Raw genomic sequence first — 18,550 nt, 5'->3', positions numbered from 1 at the left:
AGAGCTTGTCATTCTGCCATTTTAATCCACAGGGCTGGGGTAGGCAGCTCAGTAGCTCTCACAACACCTGGTCCCGTCTCTTAGGGTGAATCCTCAATAATAAATATTTGAATGGTTTGGAAATTAGGTGTCAAGATAAGATACTCCCGAGGGAGGTAAGGGAAATCTAAAATTCACCTAAAGAACTCGGAAAGGGTGACAGGCCTTGGAATGCCACGGCTGGGAGGGGCCGTCCAGGTTCAGCCAGCCCCGGGGCAGGGAGCAGGCCCAGAGGAGAGACACTTCGCTCATCCCCGGGGTTCGGAGGGTTTCTGCGGACTCTGGACAGACTGGGAAGGCACCTCGGAGGGGAGGGAGAGCGGCCGGTCCAGGGCTGACCGAGAGGAGACCTGCAGCCTCAGCGTGGACTGCCGGCCCCTCTCCGGGAACTGGGGTGGACAGCAAGGACCAGGGCTCTCAGGGGCCGGGGGTGTCTAGGCTGGGCGGGTCGAACGCCCAGGGCACCGCGCTCCGCAGATGCTGCTCCTTCAAGGAAAAGCTCTGGGTGCGGATGCGGCTTGTCACCTCCTGGGTGCGCAGCGTGAGCCCGAAGATGTCCTCGTGGTAGCGTTGCTGATCCTGCGGCGGAAACAGCGGATCAGACCCGGAGAGGGAGAGGCGCACGGAGCGTGCGCGCCCCTGCCCGGACTGGCGCCGCGTCCCCCCCACCCCCTCCGGCCGCTCCCGTCGGGACTCCGCCCTCGCACCCGCAGCACGCCGATGACATCGCCGGCCTCGTCCAGCTCCATGCCGCCCTCTGTCGCCAGTATGCGCTGCACCGTCTGCAGGACGCTGGTTGCCATGGTGACATCGCCGCAGACGAACATGTGGCCCCGTTCCAGGCACAGCACGCGGTGCACGTCAGCAGCCAGCTCTGTCCGAAGGATGTCCTGCACGTAGGTCTGGGGGGCGGCAGGGGGAGGGGCCGGCCCAGGGGGGCCAAAGTGAGCTGAGCTGGGGTCTAAGAGGTGCATGAAAGGGCGGCTCGGGTGAAGGTGGGTGGGACCCAAATGGGCCTTGGGAATGAGGTGGGGGCGGGGCGGTGGGGACGAGTGGGAGCAGGTGCCTGAGTGCTGGGTGGGAGCAGAGGGTCGGGGCGGAGGGTGTGCACCGGGCGGGCCTGGGCCTGTGTCCCGGGCCTAAGCGCGCATCGGTCCTTCCCACGCCCCTAGCTTCAGGTTACCCCCGCGCCCTCAGCAACCCGCACCTTAGGGCTGTTGGGTTCCCGGGAGAAGGCGGTGAGGACGTGGCCGAACACCCCGCGCTGCTGGGCGTCCTGCACCTCGTCGCGGTAGAGGTGGTCAAGCTGAGAACATCGGCAGCCGAACACCAAGGTCATGGGGGCGGGCTGCAGCCCTGCAAGCAGCACTGTGTTTGGTGGAGCCCCCTTTCCGGTGCGCAGCCCTGGCGGCACTCCTATTGGCTACTCTCGTCCAGGCTGACAGCCCAGCCTTTGGGGCAGAAACAACCACTCTGGGCTCTTTGGCCTCTAGGAGGGTACAGGACGCATTTCTGAGACCCTGCCTGGTCCTGACTCACAGGGAAGCCAAGCTCACGGAGGTGGTGTCTTTCCTGGGTGGAACGGCCGTGGTGGTGCCAGCACGTGGGCTGCAGACTCAGAACGGCTCTCCTTCGCACCTGCGCTGCAGGTCTGGGACTCTATCTGGCTCCTCCCCTGCTCCAACCCCACATTCTCCCGCACCTATACCTTCCTCTCAGCCACAGCCTCCTTCTTGAGACTTACCAGCGGCCCTGGGCACCTTGTGCCCAACCCGAACACCCTGTAGCTCTTGGGTCCTGGACTCACCTAGGTGAGCTTGGCACAGTCCAGAGCCCTCCTGGGCCATTTCTGTCTCCTGAGTCTCAGCCCCATCCTCTTCAGACTTCCAGTTCCCTTTGTCCTTAGTCCAATCCAACCCCAACTGTGTGCCCAGCACCAGGAAGCCAGACCTACAGGGCACTGCCCTGGCCTCTAGGCCTCCCCTCCCCTTGGTCTAATATGCTCCTTCTAACCTTTGTGGCCCATTCTTTGCCCTCTTTCCTACCTGGCTCCTGCACCCCCGCCCCCGCCCCTGTGTCCCTAGATATCATGACTCCCTCCTGCCTTCCAGTCATTCCCTTGGCCCCCAGCCTCACCTTTGCTCTCAATGTCATGAAGCCGCTCCTGCCAAAACCCCCGGAAGGGGGCGATGCCAGTGCCCGGGCCCACCAGGATGCAGGGCAAGCTGGGGTCAGGTGGCAGCCGGAAGGAGGGAGCCCTAGCAGAAAGACATTTCGTTAGCCCCCCTTTGCTTCCTCAGCTTCCCATTCTTACCACCCCTGGTGGGGCGGAGAGAGAACTCAGCTTCTGTTGATAACCGAGTTAATCTTGTCAAGTGCTTACGACGGGGTCAAGTTCCCAGAGAGCACGGTGTGTTTAGTAAAAGAACTCTGCCGCCAAGCAGAAGCGCCCTGGGCCTGCGGGTTCCAGGAGATGGGTCAAAGGGAATCCAGTTCAAATCTGAACGGCAGAACGTTTTAATGTCTCAGTGTAGGAGATTTAGAAACTGGGGGAAGGGAAGGCCCGTCTCTTGGTTTATTTATTTATTTTTTTATCCTCACCCGAGGATATCTTTCCATATTTTGTTCAGATAGAGTGGGAAGGAGAGAGAGGAAGAGAGAGAGAGAGAGAGAGAGAAACATCAACGTGAAAGGGACACATCGAGTGGCTGCCACCTTCACGACCCAACCAGGGCCGGGGACAAACTGCAACCGAAGTACATGCCCTTAGTGGGAACTGAACCCAGGTCTCTCTGGACCGCAGGCCGATGCTCCAACCGCTGAACCAAACCGGCCAGGGCCAGTCTCTTGGTTTATAATGAGTTCACTGAGTGTGTTTATTTTAAGTCATAGCCTCCATATTGATATGTGGCTTGTATTCAGTAGATCACAGCGTATTTGTAACTGAGCCTCCTGGATGGGCTTGGGTCACTAGCCGGTGCCATCCTGGGAACCCTTCATTGTCCCACCTGAGACCTTTGGCTCCTGGCTGCTGGATGGAGCAAGACTCACACAGCATGGCTGAAGGGTACCGAGTCCTCCTCGACTCTACAGTCACCTACCTAGTTCTTCCTGGGCTCAGGGGGGCTTGTTCTGGAACAGGCACAGTGCCCAGGCGCCATCCCTCCCAACATCAGACTGACCCCAAGGACGTAGCAAGGGACACAGTGCATCTAAAAGCAAAAGGCCTCCTGACTGAACCCCAGCCCTGTCTCCAGCCCCCACCGTTTCAGGGCAGGACGCTGCCTCCACATTGGTGGAAAGCCCAAAGCTTAGCCCAAGCTCTGAAGTGGCTTCGCTGGATACCGCATCCCCGATACGTGAACTGGGTCTTCCCTGCTCCCAGTCACATCCCTCAGCGAAGCGTCCACCCCTGTGCGACCTCCGAGTCCTCCGTCTGTCCCGGCCTTCTGTGCGGCATTCTCTGCCCCTGCCTAGCCCGACATTCTTGTCTCCATGCCCCTTCTGCCTCCAGCCCCCGAAGCTCACTCACCCCCTGATGAAGCAGGGCACAGGGTCTCTGGCCTTGAGCTGGCTCAGCCAGGTGGAGCAGACTCCGTAGTGCAGGGGGCCCAGCCCATCTAGTGGGGGAGGAGAGAGAACCAGTGAGGGGTCCACTCCCGGGTCACTCTGGCCCTGGCCCTGGCCCGGCTCCACCCCCAGCCTCACCCTGGGTCCTGTATGCCAGCACGGCCACTGTGAGGTGGATCTCCCCCGGGTGAGCACTGGGTGCTGAGCTGACGGAGTAGTACCGGGGCTGGAGCAGGGGCAGCTGGGTGAGGAGCAGGGGGGCGGGCAGGGCCACCGACGGGAACTGCTCCAGCACCTCCAGCAGCGTGGGGCAGCGGAACCACTTCCACTCCTCGTAGCGCCGGGGGTCCTGGCGGGGGCAGGGTGCGGCGCTCAGAACCTCCCAGCCCTGCCTGCTGACCGCCCTGCTCGACCCCGCCCGAGCCCAGCCTTGGGAGCACCTCTGTGCCCAGCTCTCTCAGCCCCTGAGCATTCTGACATGAATGAGAGCAGCTCTGAAGCTGGGTCTTAAAGCCCTAGTGCATGTTAGCCAGGGGGGCTCCCCTCCCTCCAGCTCCTGCCACTGGCTGGCCCCCGACCTGGCTGAGAGTCTCAAGCTCCTGCTGTTCGCTGGGCTCATCAGCCAGGGTGCTGAGCAGTCGAAGGAGGCGAGGGCTGGGCGGGGAAGTGATGTCCAGGAAGAAGGTGAGAGCCTGGCGCAGCGTGCAGGGGGGCAGCCGGGGGTCCCGCACCCAGCCGGGGGGAGGGCCACCTGGGGGTGGTGCACAGGGGAGCTCTGAGGAAGGCGCCAAGCCAGACCTGCGTCGCTGGGGTGATGCCTGCCTCCTAAAGAGTACATGGGGACGGACCGCGCCTCGTTTTACCCGTGACCTCGGCCTCCAACAGCGGTGCTGGGCCTGCCTGGACAGCCCCCCTGAGTTCCTTTTGCACCCCCCCTCCCGGCTGGATTGGGATGGTCTGGGCTCCTTTCCTTCTCCATTCAGCTTATTTTAACCCCAGGCTCTGGTGCAGCAGAAGGTGGGCCCCATGCCAGCCACAGAGCAGGCTGGGTGGCGGGGGGGGTGGGGTGGGGGGCCTTTGGGAGGGTCCGGAGGAAGGAGCCACCTTTGTGATGTGTGGGGACAGGTTCTGAGAAAGGAGCCACGCTCTGTGGACTGTCCAGCCGAACCCATGTGGCAACCCTCTGCCTGGTCCTGAACGCAGGGGACCCGGGGCCACGGCGGTGAGCAAGCTCTCAATGTCCTGCCTCGGGCACACCCCTCACCAGGGCTGCCCTTCTCCAGCTGCTCCACTGCCACGGGCTCGCCTGGCGGGGGCGGGTCCTCCACGCGGCTCAGCAGCGCCTCCACGAGGCCCGGCCGGTTGGGTGGGCAGATGCCTATGTGGTCCCCTGGCTGGTACTGGAGCCCCTCCTGGCCTCCAGTGTCCAAGCGCACCAGGATCGTGGCCCGGCTGGGGGCGAGGAGAGGGGACAGTTACCGCGGTGGGAGGCAGAAGCGGGAGGAGGGTGCAGGTCTGGGGAAGGAGGGGCTGGGACAGGTGTGGGGGTGTCTTGCTCACGTGGACTTGCTGCTCTGCAGGTTTTCCACGGAGAGGACTGTGGCCTGGAACATCTTCCTCCGGTGCACGTGGATCAGGCCTGGGGGTGGGCAAGGGAGATGGAGCCTGAGCTAGGGAGCAAGGTGCCAGAGAGCTGGGCCTGGGACCCTGGAGAGTCCAGAGGGCCAGCGGACTCCGGGGGAGGTCAGGGCGCACCTGGCAGCAGCTGGAGGCCCTCGGCCTGGGCGCTCAGCCGGTACCTCTGGCGCTTCCAGCTCCGTTTGGGACTGAATATGTCTCGGGCAGCAGCCTTGGCATCTTCTCCCACGCAGAAGGTCTCACAGGAGGCCTGAGGGCGCAAGGTGGTAAGGGCTGGGGAACTCAAGGGGGCTGATGCGGGAGGGGAGCTGGCCTGTTGGGCCCTCCGTTGCCACCTCAGGGACTGTGGGAGCAGAGGGGCCGGGAGTGGGAGCATCGTCCGAGGCTCCCAGGCGACTGTGGGGTTGGCTGCCGTAGAGGCAGGAGGGAGAACGGGACTGAGACGGGCTGAGGCTGTGGCTCCTCGCTCTGCCCCGTGTCCTGCCTTGGCCGCCGTGCTGGCTAACCCTGTGCACAGATTTCGGTCACAGCCACTAGTTACTTTGTCGGGAGACTGTTAGTCTCGTGACCCGAGGAGCATGTGTTGGGACATGGCAGAACCCAGTGAACGCGTCTGCTGTTCCATGCGTTCAGACCTGCATTCAAGTTCTGCTCCAGCCCTTACAGTAAACTGCCTCAGTTTCCCTGTCTTTACACTTCCTTAGGTCCCAGTGAAGATGAAATAGATACTTATGTAAAGCTGTTAAGAGCTCCTGGAGTGGGGCCGCAGAGGGGTCTCAGGCAGGTCTCTGCACCGTGCTCTGGGGCTGTAGGGCCCCTGGGGCCTGGCTCTGGGAGGGGGCGTATTTCATTTCTTTCTGCTCAGGCAGAAGTCTTTGCAAACCACGTGGCCAGTCCCCCGAAGCTGGCAGCCTGGGGCTCATCCAGCTGGGTTTGCTCCCTCTCTTCCCACCCCATATCACCAGTCCTGTTAATCTTTCTTTTGTGTGTGTGCGAAGTCTTATATCTCTTCCTTCCTTCCTTGGCCCCCTCCCTTCCTTCCTCCCCCCACTGCTACCACCCCAGCCAGCTCAGAGCCTTCCTGCTTCCAGCAGGTTGCTCCTCCAGCTGACCCTGTGCCTCTAGACTAGGTCCCGCAACTTCACATTGTGCCCCTTCCTGCTCTTGGCCCGTTCCTGACGGCCAGAGCTTCCCCGTGTCTGGATTCTTTAGTCCTGTTTTCCATGCCTCCCTGCTCCTCCAGGCTGAGCCTGTTCTCCAGCTCGATCCTCTCCCCAGCAAGCCCTCCCCCTGTGCCAGGTGGCCTCCCCCTCCCCAGCTCCCCTCCTCTCCATCAGCCCACACCTGCTGAGCTCCAGCTCTCGAACCCCAGCAGGGCTAGCACAGGTCAGAGCTCTCAGGGCTGGGAGGGCGAGCCCCCTTCAGGTCCAGGCATGATCCCCAGACCAAGCAGAGCTGCCTCCGCAGGGAGCCTGGCTTAGAAAGTCAGCCCTGGGACCGGCCCCTGGCACTGCCCCAGCCTGTCCGGGCCTGGGGCTTCGAGTGTCTGTGCTGGCCTCAGCTGCAGCTCGGGCCTCTGACTAGCCCTCTCTGGATCCTTCCCCTCCCCCCCATCCTGACCACCGTCATCCCCTCCCTGTGTGCACCCACTCAGGGCCCACCTGCCAGGCCTGTCTGCTCTCTTTTGCCCGGGCCAGGCTCCTCCGTGTTGTTAGGGCCCTCAGTCCACTACTCAGGACTGAGCCAACATGAGGATGGACTTTGGAAGGGACTGGGAGGGACCAGAAAACCAAAGAGAATCGGGGCAGCGAGGCCCTAGTGTCAGCACTGGAGGGCTCAGCGGGGAGGTGTCCGGCTGCAGTGAGAATCGGGCTGGGGCGGCGGCGGGTCAGAGGCCCGGACCGGCCCGGGGCTCACCTGGAAGGTGGCCTGGGCCCAGCTGCGGAAGGCCTCCTCCTGGCCGCACAGCTCGTCCCCCTGGCCCAGCTGCAGGAGCCGCTCCCCGCCCAGCTCTTCCAGCCGTGTGTCCACCGCGCGGGCGAAGGCGCAGAAGTGGGGGTACGCCCGGGAGCCCAGCCCGAACACGCAGAACCTGGGGGGCAGGGAGCTGTCACAGGCGCCGCCCCTTCCAGCCCTGTGCCCAGGGAGCTTGCCCTCCTGCGCGCCTCCCCTCTGGGAGGCCCCCAGACCTGAGGGTCCCCAGCGCGCCGGCGCTGTCCGTGTTGCTGGACTCCTTCCTCTTCCGCCGCCAGGAGGACACCAGCGGGTCGGAGCAGGAGACACTGTTGAAGCGCATTTTGTAACTCCTGGCAAGAGAAGACAAAGACGGGAGTGACACAGGGGATGGAGACATGGCCCAGGCCCAGGCACAGCCAGGGGACAGCTTCAGGGTCCCTACATGACGGACAGAAAAGGCCCTGCCCCTGGCCTGGGCTTTGCCCTCTGGAGCTGTCTTGGGAGGGAGGCAAAGGGACAGCATCCAGGGGTCTCCGGGCCTCTGGGCTCTGATCTGAGTCCCGTCCCTCTGAAGGGTGGAAGGGCCTCTTAGAGTCCTGGCTGCCTGTGGGCGGCAGTGTGGGCTGGGAGGGGGGCTCCAGCCTGTTGGAGGCACAGTGGGGGGAGGCTCCCAGTGCCTCGCTGCCCCACCCCCAGGGCTCCCCCCACTCACTTGTGCTGTTCGGGCCGAGGGGAGCTGTTGTAGGGGCCGGACATCTCCATCAGGGCGGCGGCGAAACTCTGTGCGGGGAGAACGTTGGCACCACAGTTAGTTTTGTTTTAGTTCAAGGTTTAGAGAAGGTTCGTGCTGTAGTGGGCTGGACCGTGTTGTTATCGCTGACTTTCCATTTTAATTTGTGGTGAAATTTTCAAACTGGCTTTTTGATAACATTCCAGAAACGCGTAAAGTAATAAAAGAGAAAATCTGCCCGGGTCTTCCCTCCGGTCTCACCCCTACGGCTCGTGCACACTTGGCAGGTGTCAGACTCCAGCCCTGTCCCACTGTCCTTACACACACATGTTCAGTTTTTGTTTTTAGGGTGAATACGAGGCCCGGACGGTGTGGCTCAGAGGTTGAGCGGCGACCCATGCGCCAAGAGGTCGCCGGTTCGATTCCCGGTCAGGGCACATGCCCAGGTTGTGGGCTTGATCCCCAGGGAAGGGCATGCAGGAGGCAGCCTATCCATGTTCTCTCTCATTGATGTTCCTATCTCTCTCTCCCTCTCCCTTCCTCTTTCTCTACAATCAATACAGAAAAAAATAAATAAATAAGTGAATATGAGACTAAACTGTATTTACCTGCTTCTTATCACTAGCCAGGCATGGACCTCCCTCCAGGTCAACACGCTGAGACTGAATGGCTACACAGTCTCCCATGACTCCCGCCTGGCCGTGGACATCGGGGGGTTCTATGACCAAGGTTCAGACGCTTATACACCTGCTTCCTCTTTCACACGTTTCAGTGGGGTGGGCCTTAAAAGAGGACTGAGAAGCCTACTGGGTAGTCAGGTGGTCCTCCCAGCATCAGGGCGGGGGACTGCTCTTCCCTCACTCCCGTCAACACTGGGTGTCATCAGTCACTCGGTCTGCCTGCATCACCCTGACCCCTGCTGGCGCTGACATCTTCAGAAGGCTGGGCCATGTCACGTGGTGCCATGGAAACAGCTTAGCATGACGCAGAACAGCCTCCACAGGAGAGAAAACGCGGCCAGGCCATGGCATCCAGCGTTAACTGTCGATGTGTTTCGGCAGGGGGTCCTCCAGGTTCACCGGAACCAGCCTGTCCTACCTTACCTGTACGTTCTGAACGTTTTGTCGAAGCGCCACGTACAGGCAAAAAAAGCACACACATTGTACACGTACCGCTTTCCAGGTTTTCACAAACCGAACAGACATGTGTAATCAGCATCCCACCAGAAAAACCACCAGCAGCCTGGACGTCAGCTTCGTGGCCCCTCCCAGTCACCAACCCATCCCAAGGGGACCAACTACTCTCCTGGGTAAAGCTGCGCACAGTCATTTCGCCTCTTTGTGAAGTTTATGCAAAGTGACCCCTTTGGTGTGTATCCCTTTGTGTCTGGCTTCTTTCACTCTGTGCTGTGTTTTGAGTCTCATCTATATTGCCGTGTGGTTGTGGTCGGTCCCCCTCACCACTCTGTCGTGTTGGACTATACCACAGTTTGTTATCCAGTCTTCCGTTGACAGGGATTTGAGTTGTTTCCGGTGTGGCCTATTGCGAACAATGCTGTTATGAATATTCTTGTTCGTGCCTTTAGTGAATATCCCCCCTGTTTTCTGTGGGGTATATTCCTAGGTTTGCACCATTCTTTTTTTAAAATTCCAGGTAAACTTTGCATACATTGAAATGCACAGAAAGTAAAGGTGCAATTCAGTCCACTCAGCTGTTTGGCAGTTCGATCCGTTCAGTTAAGAAACAATGCCCTGACCGGTTTGGCTCAGCGGTTAGAGCGTCCGCCTGCGGTCCGGAGAGACCCGGGTTCGGTTCCCGCTAAGGGCATGTACCTCGGTTGCAGTTTGTCCCCGGCCCTGGTTGGTCGTGCGGGTGGCAGCCACTCGATGTGTCCCTTTCACATCGATGTTTCCCTCTCTCTCTCTTCCTCTCTCTCCCTCCCACTCTGTCTGTACAAAAAATGGAAAAATGTCCTCGGATGAGGATTAAAAAAAAAAAAAAAGAAACGATTAAACATACATCTGCCCGATGACCCAGCAACTCCACTTCTAGGTATTGTTCTAAGAGGAGTGAAAACATCAGCCCACAAAAGTCCTGCACAAGAATGTTCAGAACAGCTTCATTCACAATAGCCAAACACTGCAGCCGGCCCACGTGTCTGTCCACAGGAGAAACACGCCGGTGTGTTCACAGTGCGGCCGCTCGGCCGTGGACAGGAGCCCACGACTGAGACGCCCAGCCTCGAGGTGGCCTGGAAACAGGCTGCTGAGAGAAGCCAGAATACCATCCGGTCCCCTTTCCTCCGGACCGCATGCCGCCGCTCTAACCGCTGAGCCAAACCAGGGCCGGTCCCCTTTCTGTGCCTTCCTAGAGCCAGTGAAACTAACCCAGGTGACAGGAGTCAGAACGGCGGCTGTTTCTGGCGAGGAGATTGACCCGGAAAGGGGTGCTGGGGGGAATCGACAAGGGAACTTTCAAGGGTGATGGAAATGTTCTAGGTCCTGGTAGTGCTGTGGGTCACCTGGGTGTAAATACTTTTATACTAAACAAAAGTTAGTGATTCTACCTTTCTTTGAAGGGGCTAAAGCGGGCAGCATTGTGCTTTAGGTGCCAAGGGGCATTTATCACCCGGAGGCCGGACACCGGCGGCGCGCAGAAATGGACGGAGATGGAAAAGCTTGAAGGATGATGGTCAGCCATGAAGGCTGGTGGTCCTCCGGTTTGCTTGTTTCTTTCAGGACTTGTTCAGAAAGTGAAGTTACTAACCTCTGCTGACATGTGAGCAGGGTTCTTTTCTTCTGATAAGAAGAAAAAGCTGAAACTGTGCGTTAAGTGGAGTGTTCCTGTTTTTCTCATTAGTCAATGTCCCAGAGCATGTTAAACACTTGCACTGGGGATTGGAAATGACTTGGGAACACATTTAAAGAGAGAGTGTGTGTGTGTGTGTGTGTGTGGCAGCTCATGGAGTGTGGCTCGTGTAGGTGGCACTCTGAGGGACTCTCATGCATGTCCCCTTCCCACCACGGGGCAGGGTCCTGCCCAGCCACTCTGGAGTTGACTCTCCCCTCATGCCCAGTGGTCCCTTTCTTTGAGGCCTCACCTCTCCATTCTCTGGGGGATCGCCATTCCCAAATGTGCTGGTCACCACCAACACCAGCGTCTCATGCTCAAGGGACACCACGTCGTACTCATCCATGCACAAGACCTGTGGGCGAGAAGACAGATGTCCTCACTGCCTGGTGCTCCTCACTCTGGCCCTCTCTGGGAGAGCCAGACTCAGGCTCCATCTTGGTCCCTGACTCCCTGTGGATCCCCGGGATCCCTGTGGGCCCTGGCTTGAAACCCTCTCCTCTCTTCCCCCACCCCGTTCCAGCTCCCCGATTCTCTGGGCTCAGTCCTACCCTGGGGTCAAAAGCCTTCCGGAAAAGCCTCCCCAGCTGCTGTGCGTAGCTCTGCGCCCGGCCGGTCTCGGAGCCATACAGGATGGTCGCCTTCACGCGCTTGGCCATCACAGTGCCCATGAGTGAGGCAGAGATCTTCACCGCACTGTGGGCGAGGGTGGGGTGAGGGGATCCCAGGCACACAGAGCCAGGGCTTCCCCAAAGTGCACGGTCCAAGCAAGGTCTTGGGGCACTGAGTGGTGGGTGTGGAGGGGTGGTGCCCAACCACCACTGGGGCTGGTCCGGGTGTGTGTGTGTGTGTGTGTGTGTGTGTGAAGGGCGGCACTCCTAGGACACCTACTTGGCCACTTCCTTGAAGGTCTTCTTCCTGGTGATGCCGGCGCCCTTGGCTGCACTCCCCTTCCAGGGGTCCGGCTGCAGGGGGTTGGAGGGGAAAGTGAGTCAAGAAAATGGAAGTTTGGAGGCCCCTGGGAGCTGCTTCTTTTGGAAGGCAAAGCCAGTGGCATGGGCACCTGGTAGCGGAAGGCAGGCGTCAGGAAATAGTTGACCATCTCCTGATGGAAGACAGGGGTGAGGCTGCCCGAGATGGGGGGCACGATCCAGGCCCAGTCGGCAGGGCAGCCCCCCCTCGCCTTCTGCTCATTCTCCAGGTGCTTCATGAAGGAGGAGGTGGCAGCGTGGTGGTCCACAATGGTCACTTTGGCCAGCTGGGGTGCGGTAGGGAGGGAGGGGATAGGCTTAGACTCAGCCTACAGGCCCCACCACTTGTCACCCCAAACCGTAGTGTGCCCTAGGTCATCCCAAACCTAACATATACAGTGTTCTCCCCAACCACGTGTGACCCCTGCCTGCAGCATGCGTGGTCATGCTCCAAGCTCAGCTGCTCCCCCCACCCCCAACGCAATATCTTAAACTCCTCAGACCCTGTAGAGGCATACAGTAGTTACAGGTGCCTCCGGACCACAGTGCTCAGCATGCTCTCTGGAATGAGAATGTCCAGAATCCAGTGGGTCCCCCAAACTTCAATACCCAAGGTGCCCCGGGCCCAGAATTACTGAGCATGTACTAGTTAGCTGGGTTCCCAGCACACACAGGCCCTCATATTGCAGGACCTAGAATAGTATATGTACTGTGTCCCCGAAATGCAGGCCCTGTGCACCCCATGACACTTGGACTGTGGAACTCCCTCCCGCTGTTTCCAACTCCCGTCCCAGTGTCTAAGCGCTTCCCTCTCTTCCGGCCCTGGCCCTGGCCCTCGCTCTCCTGGCCAGTCTGGTCCTGTGCACCTGGTAACTGTGCAGAACGGCCAAGTTGATTTCCACCGCTGCCTTGTCTTTCCACAGGGACGAGGTTGTCCGGGTATCCAGGTCCATGCAGACAGCCACGTCCTGGGAGCAGAGGCACATGGCATTGGTAGGGACAGGGCGGCGGGGAGTTGTCGGAGAGCATCTTTGTCTCAAACTCTCGAAAGGAAGGAAGGGTTAGGGTGGCGGGTGGCCACTGGAGGGCTGCCTGGTTGCCTAGCGTGGGGCTGGCTCCGGCTCTCCCTTGCAGAGGCACCACACAGCAGAGGGGCCCTGGGCCAGTCACTTGTCAGCTTTTGGCTTTAATGTCTCATCTCTAAAATGGATCTTAACATTTTTTGGGTCACGGTCCGTTTTGAGAATCTGATGAAATTTGTAGAACGAGATAGATTCTGTTGCCGGAAAAGTAACTACACACAGTTGACCCTTGAACAACGGGGGTTTGAACAGCGCGGATCCACTTAGACGCGGGTTTGCCCCACTGACCGTCAGTTCCAACCCGCGCTGCCCGAGGGTGGCCTGCGTTCCTGCGCACGCGCGCGGCCCCGGCGCTTCCAGCTTAGGAGGCCGGGCGCTCAGCCTCCCTCTTTGCTCACGTTCTGTGGGTCTGTCTGCGACCCCGCCACAGCGGGCGCTCACCTCCAGGATGTTGTAGCGGTGCGGGTCACACAGGTTCCGCATGCCGATCTCCGTGCTCATGTACCAGCCGCTGAAAGGGGCGGCGGGGAACTCCAGGCCCCCAATTTCCAGCAGCATGTTGGACACGGCTGGGAGGGCGTACCAGCGCAGGCCCAGGGCCGCAAACCACTCCAGCCTGGGGGCACAGGCGTGGGGTCAGGCCCCCTGTGGAGCCTTGCCTGCCTGGCCACCCTCTTGCAGCTCCCTCCTCCACCCGACCCAGTCCCTCTTGTGCTCACGTGGGGTGCTCCAGAGGCACCTCGAGGACTAGCTCGGGGGGCAGAGTGAAGAGTTCTGGGGGCTCATCTGGGGCCTGGAGCAGCAGGGGCAGCACGTCGAAGCGGCCGTTGCCTGGGGTCCAGCCGTGCTGGATGCAGAGCTGCGGGGGGCCCTTCATTAGCCAGAGCCCGTCCTTCAGCCCAGGGGCCCTCGGCGGATCTCCCTGCCCACCCAGGGCCCCTTCTGTGCTCATCCTTCATTTCAGCGAGGTCCCCTCTCCCTGCTTCACTGACCCCTCTATGACCGCCCCCCTCCCTGCGCCTCACCCAGGAGCCTTCCCTGGATGGCTTCCCCCTTCTCTGCCTCTCTGAGCCCACCTCGGTGATCTCCACGTTGGCTGGGTCCCCCCGCACGGAGCCGTCCTGCTGCCTGTAGCCCGCATAGCGCACCAGTTGGCTGTTCCAGATTCGGAAGTCTCCGCGGCCCGGGGCGCGCTGGGGGAACACTGTGATGGCGGAGCTAACACGGGAGAGAGCTGGTCAGAGCCCCAGCTTCTCTGCCGCCTGGAGGTGGCGTGGGTCTGGCGGGGTGGGGGCACTCACCGCAGGTTGCCCCGGTTGGTGGCATACTTGATGTGGCTACAGATGTAGGTGAACATCTCCTGCGCAGAACTGCAATCCCGGGCATCGAACACCTGAGCCGAGGAGGCAGGGGCACAGGAGGGGGACCAGTCTCGAAGCCAGCCCCATGAGAGGGTTTGGAGGCAGGAGAGGGAGTATGGACCCCATCTGCAGCCTCCGGGGAGCCTTCCTGGCCATTTGCAGCCACACTGACCCCTTCCTGCCCTGTCCTCCACACCCCTAAACAGCCTGGCCTGCTCCTTATCTCCTTCCCTACAGAAGCAGACTCGGCAGCTGCTGCAGAGCCCGACCCAGTCGCTGCTGAACTGATGTTGGGGAGGGTACTTAGAGATGGGGAGGCCACCTAGAGGTGTGGGTGGTGAGTGCCCCGCCAGTCACCCAGCTCTCCTTGAGCACACTGGCGACGGGAAGGGTGAATGGCTGCACCGCTGGCCTCCGGGGACTCTGCCCATCCTGGCATTCTGAGGGTAGGAGGAGCCGTATGAGAGACTGAGTGGAGGCCCCAGCAGGAGGCTGGGAGGTCCCTTTCCTGGCAGAGGGCGGAGGAGGCTTGTGTTGGTGACGGGGCAGGAGGTGGCAGGGGCCGGCCCCAGGGCGAGGGAGGAATATAGCAGTGAGTGGGGTCGAATCTGGAAGCTCTCATGGGCGCAAAATCGAACCGGAGCTTTGAACAGTTCAAAGGGCTGTGCAAGTGTCCAACAGGACTGTTCTTGTTGCGCTGGAGGCTCCTTTGGGATTGGCCAAACGTGGCTTTATTCCAAATTCGTTGGTGGTCAGTTAGAGTAAGGAGGCCAAGGTCATGGGTTCAGTTCCCCTGTGGGCCAGCTTGCTTCTCTGAGTGCCGCGGGCGGTTCCAGGGGCCCAGGCTGGCTCTGACTCACGTGGCGGGGCTCTGAGGGAGGGTGTGGGCTGAGGCACGGGGGAGCTGGAGGGGAGCAGTGCGTTTGGGGTGAGGGGTCTGGGCTGGGCAGTGAGGCCCGCGTGGAAGAAGAAGGCAGGGCTTTCCCAGAAGGCTGCCGCTGTAGCTCTGCCAATACCCCCGGGTCACCGCTCAGCTATCCTCACCCGCACGGCAGGCTGGTGCTTCTCTGCTACAGCTCTGCTGTGGGGCTTAGCTGGGCCAGGGCTCCCAGGGGTTCCGGTCTCAAAGGGAATGGGACCCTCCCCCCAGGAAGCATCAGAGGCTGCCTGCACCCCTCCTCTCCGTTTTTGTGCCCCTCAGCCCCCAACCTGGGTGCTTGCTAGCCAGCCACACCTGCAGCTTCCCCCACTGGATCCGGCCCACGCAGCGCGGGGCATTGCGCCAAGCCTGCTTGGCCCCGAACACCAGCTCGCTCTCCCGAAGCTGGTAGGTGCCTTTGGCCGCCACCTCGGCTTCCACCTCCTGAAGCCGCTGCTCATGGGCCTGGGAGCCGGCCCTGCGGAGGAGAGGGGGGCAGAAGGAAGTCTAGTGGGGTGGGGAGGGTCCCCAAGGTCATGTTGGTCTGTGGGCACTGAGCTCAGGCCCGTGTCCATGTGGGTGGTATCAGGATGTGGATGGGAGTGGACCCTGGGGAAGGACGGTGGGCTGTGGGTGTCAGGGCAGGGTCACACCTCTTAATGGAGCCGTAGTACTGGTTGATGAAGTCCCTGGCCTGGCTCAGCAGCTGCTCCGGGGCTGGAGGGTTCTGGGAGGGCCGGCTCTGCAGTTTCCGTGGGAACACCAGGGAGCCCAGGCAGCGTTGCGGGGTGCAGGGCCCGTCCTGGGTTAGGATGGGGAGCAGAGGTGGAGAGAACAGGGAGCACACGGGTCAGAACCAGGTCAGGGTGTAGGGGCCAGGGAGGGGGGCGCAGAGGGAACTTGAGTCTGGAGAGGTGTGGGTTCAGGGCCAGGGCTGAGATTGGAAATAGGGGTGAGGTTGGGCCAGGTGAGGGTAGGACTTTGAGACAAGGGCTGGACGCTGAGTCACCGAAGTCCCCTGCCTGTCCCTTAGCCCCTCTGGTTCTTTCCAGTCTTGTCCTCTGGCCAGTTAAGGAGGGGCCAGGCCTCAGCCCTCCTGACCCCAACTTGGAGTGGGGGACTCCCCCTTACCTTCTGTGCCTGGGCACTGAGGGTGTCATAGGTGATGCTCCCCACTTCCCAGTTCTTCACACGAGGGAACTTGGGTCCCTCCGGGGACCGGGTGAGTGGGGGGCTCTTGGGAGCAGGAGGAGTGTTTTCCTTTGGATGTACCCCAGAGACCCTGCTGACGGCACCGAAAGTCCTGTTGGTTTGTTGCTCGCCTGCCACATGCTTCTGACACCGTGTCCCCTCCCAACAGCCCCAGCAGGCAGGCGATACGAGCAACCCGTTCTCAGACGAGGGACCTGAGACTCAGCGGAGCTAGGAGCTGGCCCGTCCACACGCAGGCCCCTGACTTGGGGCTACTGGGCCCCCGAACCCGTGGCCCAAGGCTGGGTCCTCATCCCCTGCTGGGCCCACCTTGCCTCCTCTGGCCCCGGGGTGTGCAACCCCCCGAAGTAGCGATGAGCCCCATCTTGAGAGAGTAGAAGCCCGTGTCCAGCAAGGATCCTCAGCCCAGATTTCCCTGCTCACTCACACCCCTCCTGACGGTAGCCATCGTGTGAAGGGAAACCTCCGAGGCCTTATCACTTCCTCCCAGAGCCGCCGGGCCAGCCTCCGGGAGGAAGGGAGGGCCTGGGCCTCGGGTCCGCCTGTGCACAGACCTTCCCTCCGAGCTGCCTGCAGCCTCGCAGCCCTGCCCGGCCTGGCCCCCCACCTGGCCTCTGGCTTTCCTCTCTCCAGGGGCCTCTGCTCTAGGAGGCCCCTTCTGGGGGCTGGGGCTGCCAGGTTAGTTATGGGCATGATGGCCACTGGGAGGAAGGGCCTGGGGCAGGGGAAAAAGACCTACCGGCTCTGTCTTCTCAGCCTTCCAAGCCAAGGACCTGTGTCCCAGCTCTCCCCTTTCCATGAGACCTGCCTTCTCTCTCTCCTGTAACTATCCCCCCACAACTTCCTTCCCTTAAATAATCATCGCTGCTTGTGGAGGGCTTGTCGTGAGCTAGAAACTTGCAACCCCACAGAGTAAGTATGCTCTATCCCTATTTTACATAAACAAAGGCTCAGAGAGGTTAAGTAACTTGCTCAAAGCCAAACAGCTCTTGGTGGCAGAGCGGCGCTCAAACCCCGTAAGCGCTTACTTCCGACTTCCACCTGTGGCCTCTGGCCCTCATCTTGGCCTCCTGTGTGAGCCCCTATCCCCGACAGTTATGTCTGTCCACACTGACAGCCCCTTTGTGTTGGTGACCTGGCCCTCCTGGCTGGCTTGCAAGCTCCAGCCCTTCTAGGCCCCCCGGGGTTCAGGCCTTGACACCCGCCCTCCTGTCACCTGCTCCTAGCTGTGTGGCCCTCACCTGGGGTCTGGCGCAGGCTGGGGTGCGGGCACTGGTGTCCAGCTGTGCTCAGATGCCGGGGAGGGGGAGGCTGGGCCTTGCTTGCCGCACAGGCTGAGGCCCAGCCCCAGCCCCAGGCCGCAGGGTGGCCCCGGCTCCTGGCCCACGCTCTTCAAGTTGCCCATGTCGACCTCGCTTCAGCTCTGCCGCTCCGAGCAGAGCCCGGCCTTTTCCTTAGGAAGGGGAGGGGGCTCTCCGGTGCTGGCCCTTGCCCCGCCCCTGTCCCACACACAATGGGACAGGAACAAGGCAGCTGGGAGGCTCTAAAGAGTCGGCTCCATGCCCGCCAGCCCACAGGGTGGGGAGCGGACGCCTGGGTTCCGCTCCAAGGACTAGGGCTGATAAGTGGGAACCCAGGTGTCCAGCAGTGTTCGGGGGCAGAGGTGCAGGAACTGGGATGCAGGGGCAGGGGAATGGCAGGGTGACAACCAGAGGGTCAGAAGGGCCATTCTGTGGCGTCTGACCAGGGGAGGCCTTCCGCCTGGCCTTTGCTGACCATGCCCTGAAGGGTCCCGCAGAAGGTGAGTACTGTGTCAGTAACAAGGGGTGAGTCTCAACCCTTAGTGACCACAGGGACCTCTAGCCCCTCCAGCCCCCTTTATCAACTCTCTCTATACCCATAGTGCCTCTGACCCAGCCTTTGAGTCCTTTTGGGTTCTTAGGGATATAGGCCCAGCAGAAATGCAGTGACCTTTTGTCCTTGAGTCTGGCATTAGGGCATCCCTTCCCCTCCCAGCCCCAGTTTCCTGGAACCCCCCCACCCCTTGTGACTCAAGTGGGGGACACAAAATTGCAGGAAGCTGCCATCCAGGGCCTCCACCCCCCACCCTGTCATCTAGTGACGTATGCTTCCCTGGGGGTGGTAGGTCAGCAGATAGACCCAGAAGTCAGGGCCGAGGCAGGGACTGCCCACTGGGGAGAGCTTAGAGCTCTAGCAAGAGA

General features: G+C 61.0%; 1 protein-coding gene across 3 annotated transcripts; it reads right to left on the bottom strand.

Annotated features, from left to right (window-relative positions):
• Window positions 1-2: 2 nt before the first annotated feature.
• NOS3 (nitric oxide synthase 3) lies at window positions 3-17,733 on the bottom strand. Of its 3 annotated transcripts, none has more exons than XM_036247068.1 (26): window positions 17,570-17,733; window positions 16,248-16,365; window positions 15,770-15,918; window positions 15,432-15,594; window positions 14,138-14,229; window positions 13,913-14,054; window positions 13,556-13,695; window positions 13,278-13,452; window positions 12,621-12,722; window positions 11,847-12,041; window positions 11,675-11,748; window positions 11,335-11,479; window positions 11,034-11,138; window positions 7,916-7,983; window positions 7,437-7,553; window positions 7,165-7,339; window positions 5,365-5,497; window positions 5,170-5,248; window positions 4,874-5,061; window positions 4,188-4,360; window positions 3,748-3,958; window positions 3,572-3,659; window positions 2,176-2,297; window positions 1,247-1,395; window positions 747-941; window positions 3-618 (listed from the first exon to the last, which is right to left on the bottom strand). In XM_036247068.1, exons 1-26 carry the CDS (start codon window positions 17,731-17,733, stop codon window positions 457-459), a joined length of 3,624 nt encoding a protein of 1,207 aa, XP_036102961.1. In that variant the 3' UTR covers window positions 3-456. The 3 variants fall into 3 exon arrangements, with proteins under 3 accessions (XP_036102961.1, XP_036102963.1, XP_036102962.1); XM_036247070.1 differs by having other exon boundaries at window positions 16,248-16,350; XM_036247069.1 differs by having other exon boundaries at window positions 16,248-16,376; window positions 17,584-17,733.
• Window positions 17,734-18,550: the final 817 nt, after the last annotated feature.

This window comes from Molossus molossus, unplaced genomic scaffold (assembly GCF_014108415.1).
Source record: "Molossus molossus isolate mMolMol1 unplaced genomic scaffold, mMolMol1.p scaffold_m16_p_7, whole genome shotgun sequence".
NCBI classification, from domain to species: Eukaryota; Metazoa; Chordata; class Mammalia; order Chiroptera; family Molossidae; genus Molossus; species Molossus molossus.
This window is presented reverse-complemented; position numbering and strand designations above follow the sequence as displayed.

Bases quoted from the DNA above. Each gene is read 5' to 3' on its own strand.
- NOS3 (XM_036247068.1), bottom strand. From the start codon at position 17,733: ATGGGCAACTTGAAGAGCGTGGGCCAGGAGCCGGGGCCACCCTGCGGC. The intron at 15,919-16,247 runs GTAAGGGGGAGT...ATCCTAACCCAG, and splicing joins TCAGTGCCCAGGCACAGAAG to GACGGGCCCTGCACCCCGCA. The intron at 5,249-5,364 runs GTGCGCCCTGAC...GCCCACCCCCAG, and splicing joins GGGCCTCCAGCTGCTGCCAG to GCCTGATCCACGTGCACCGG.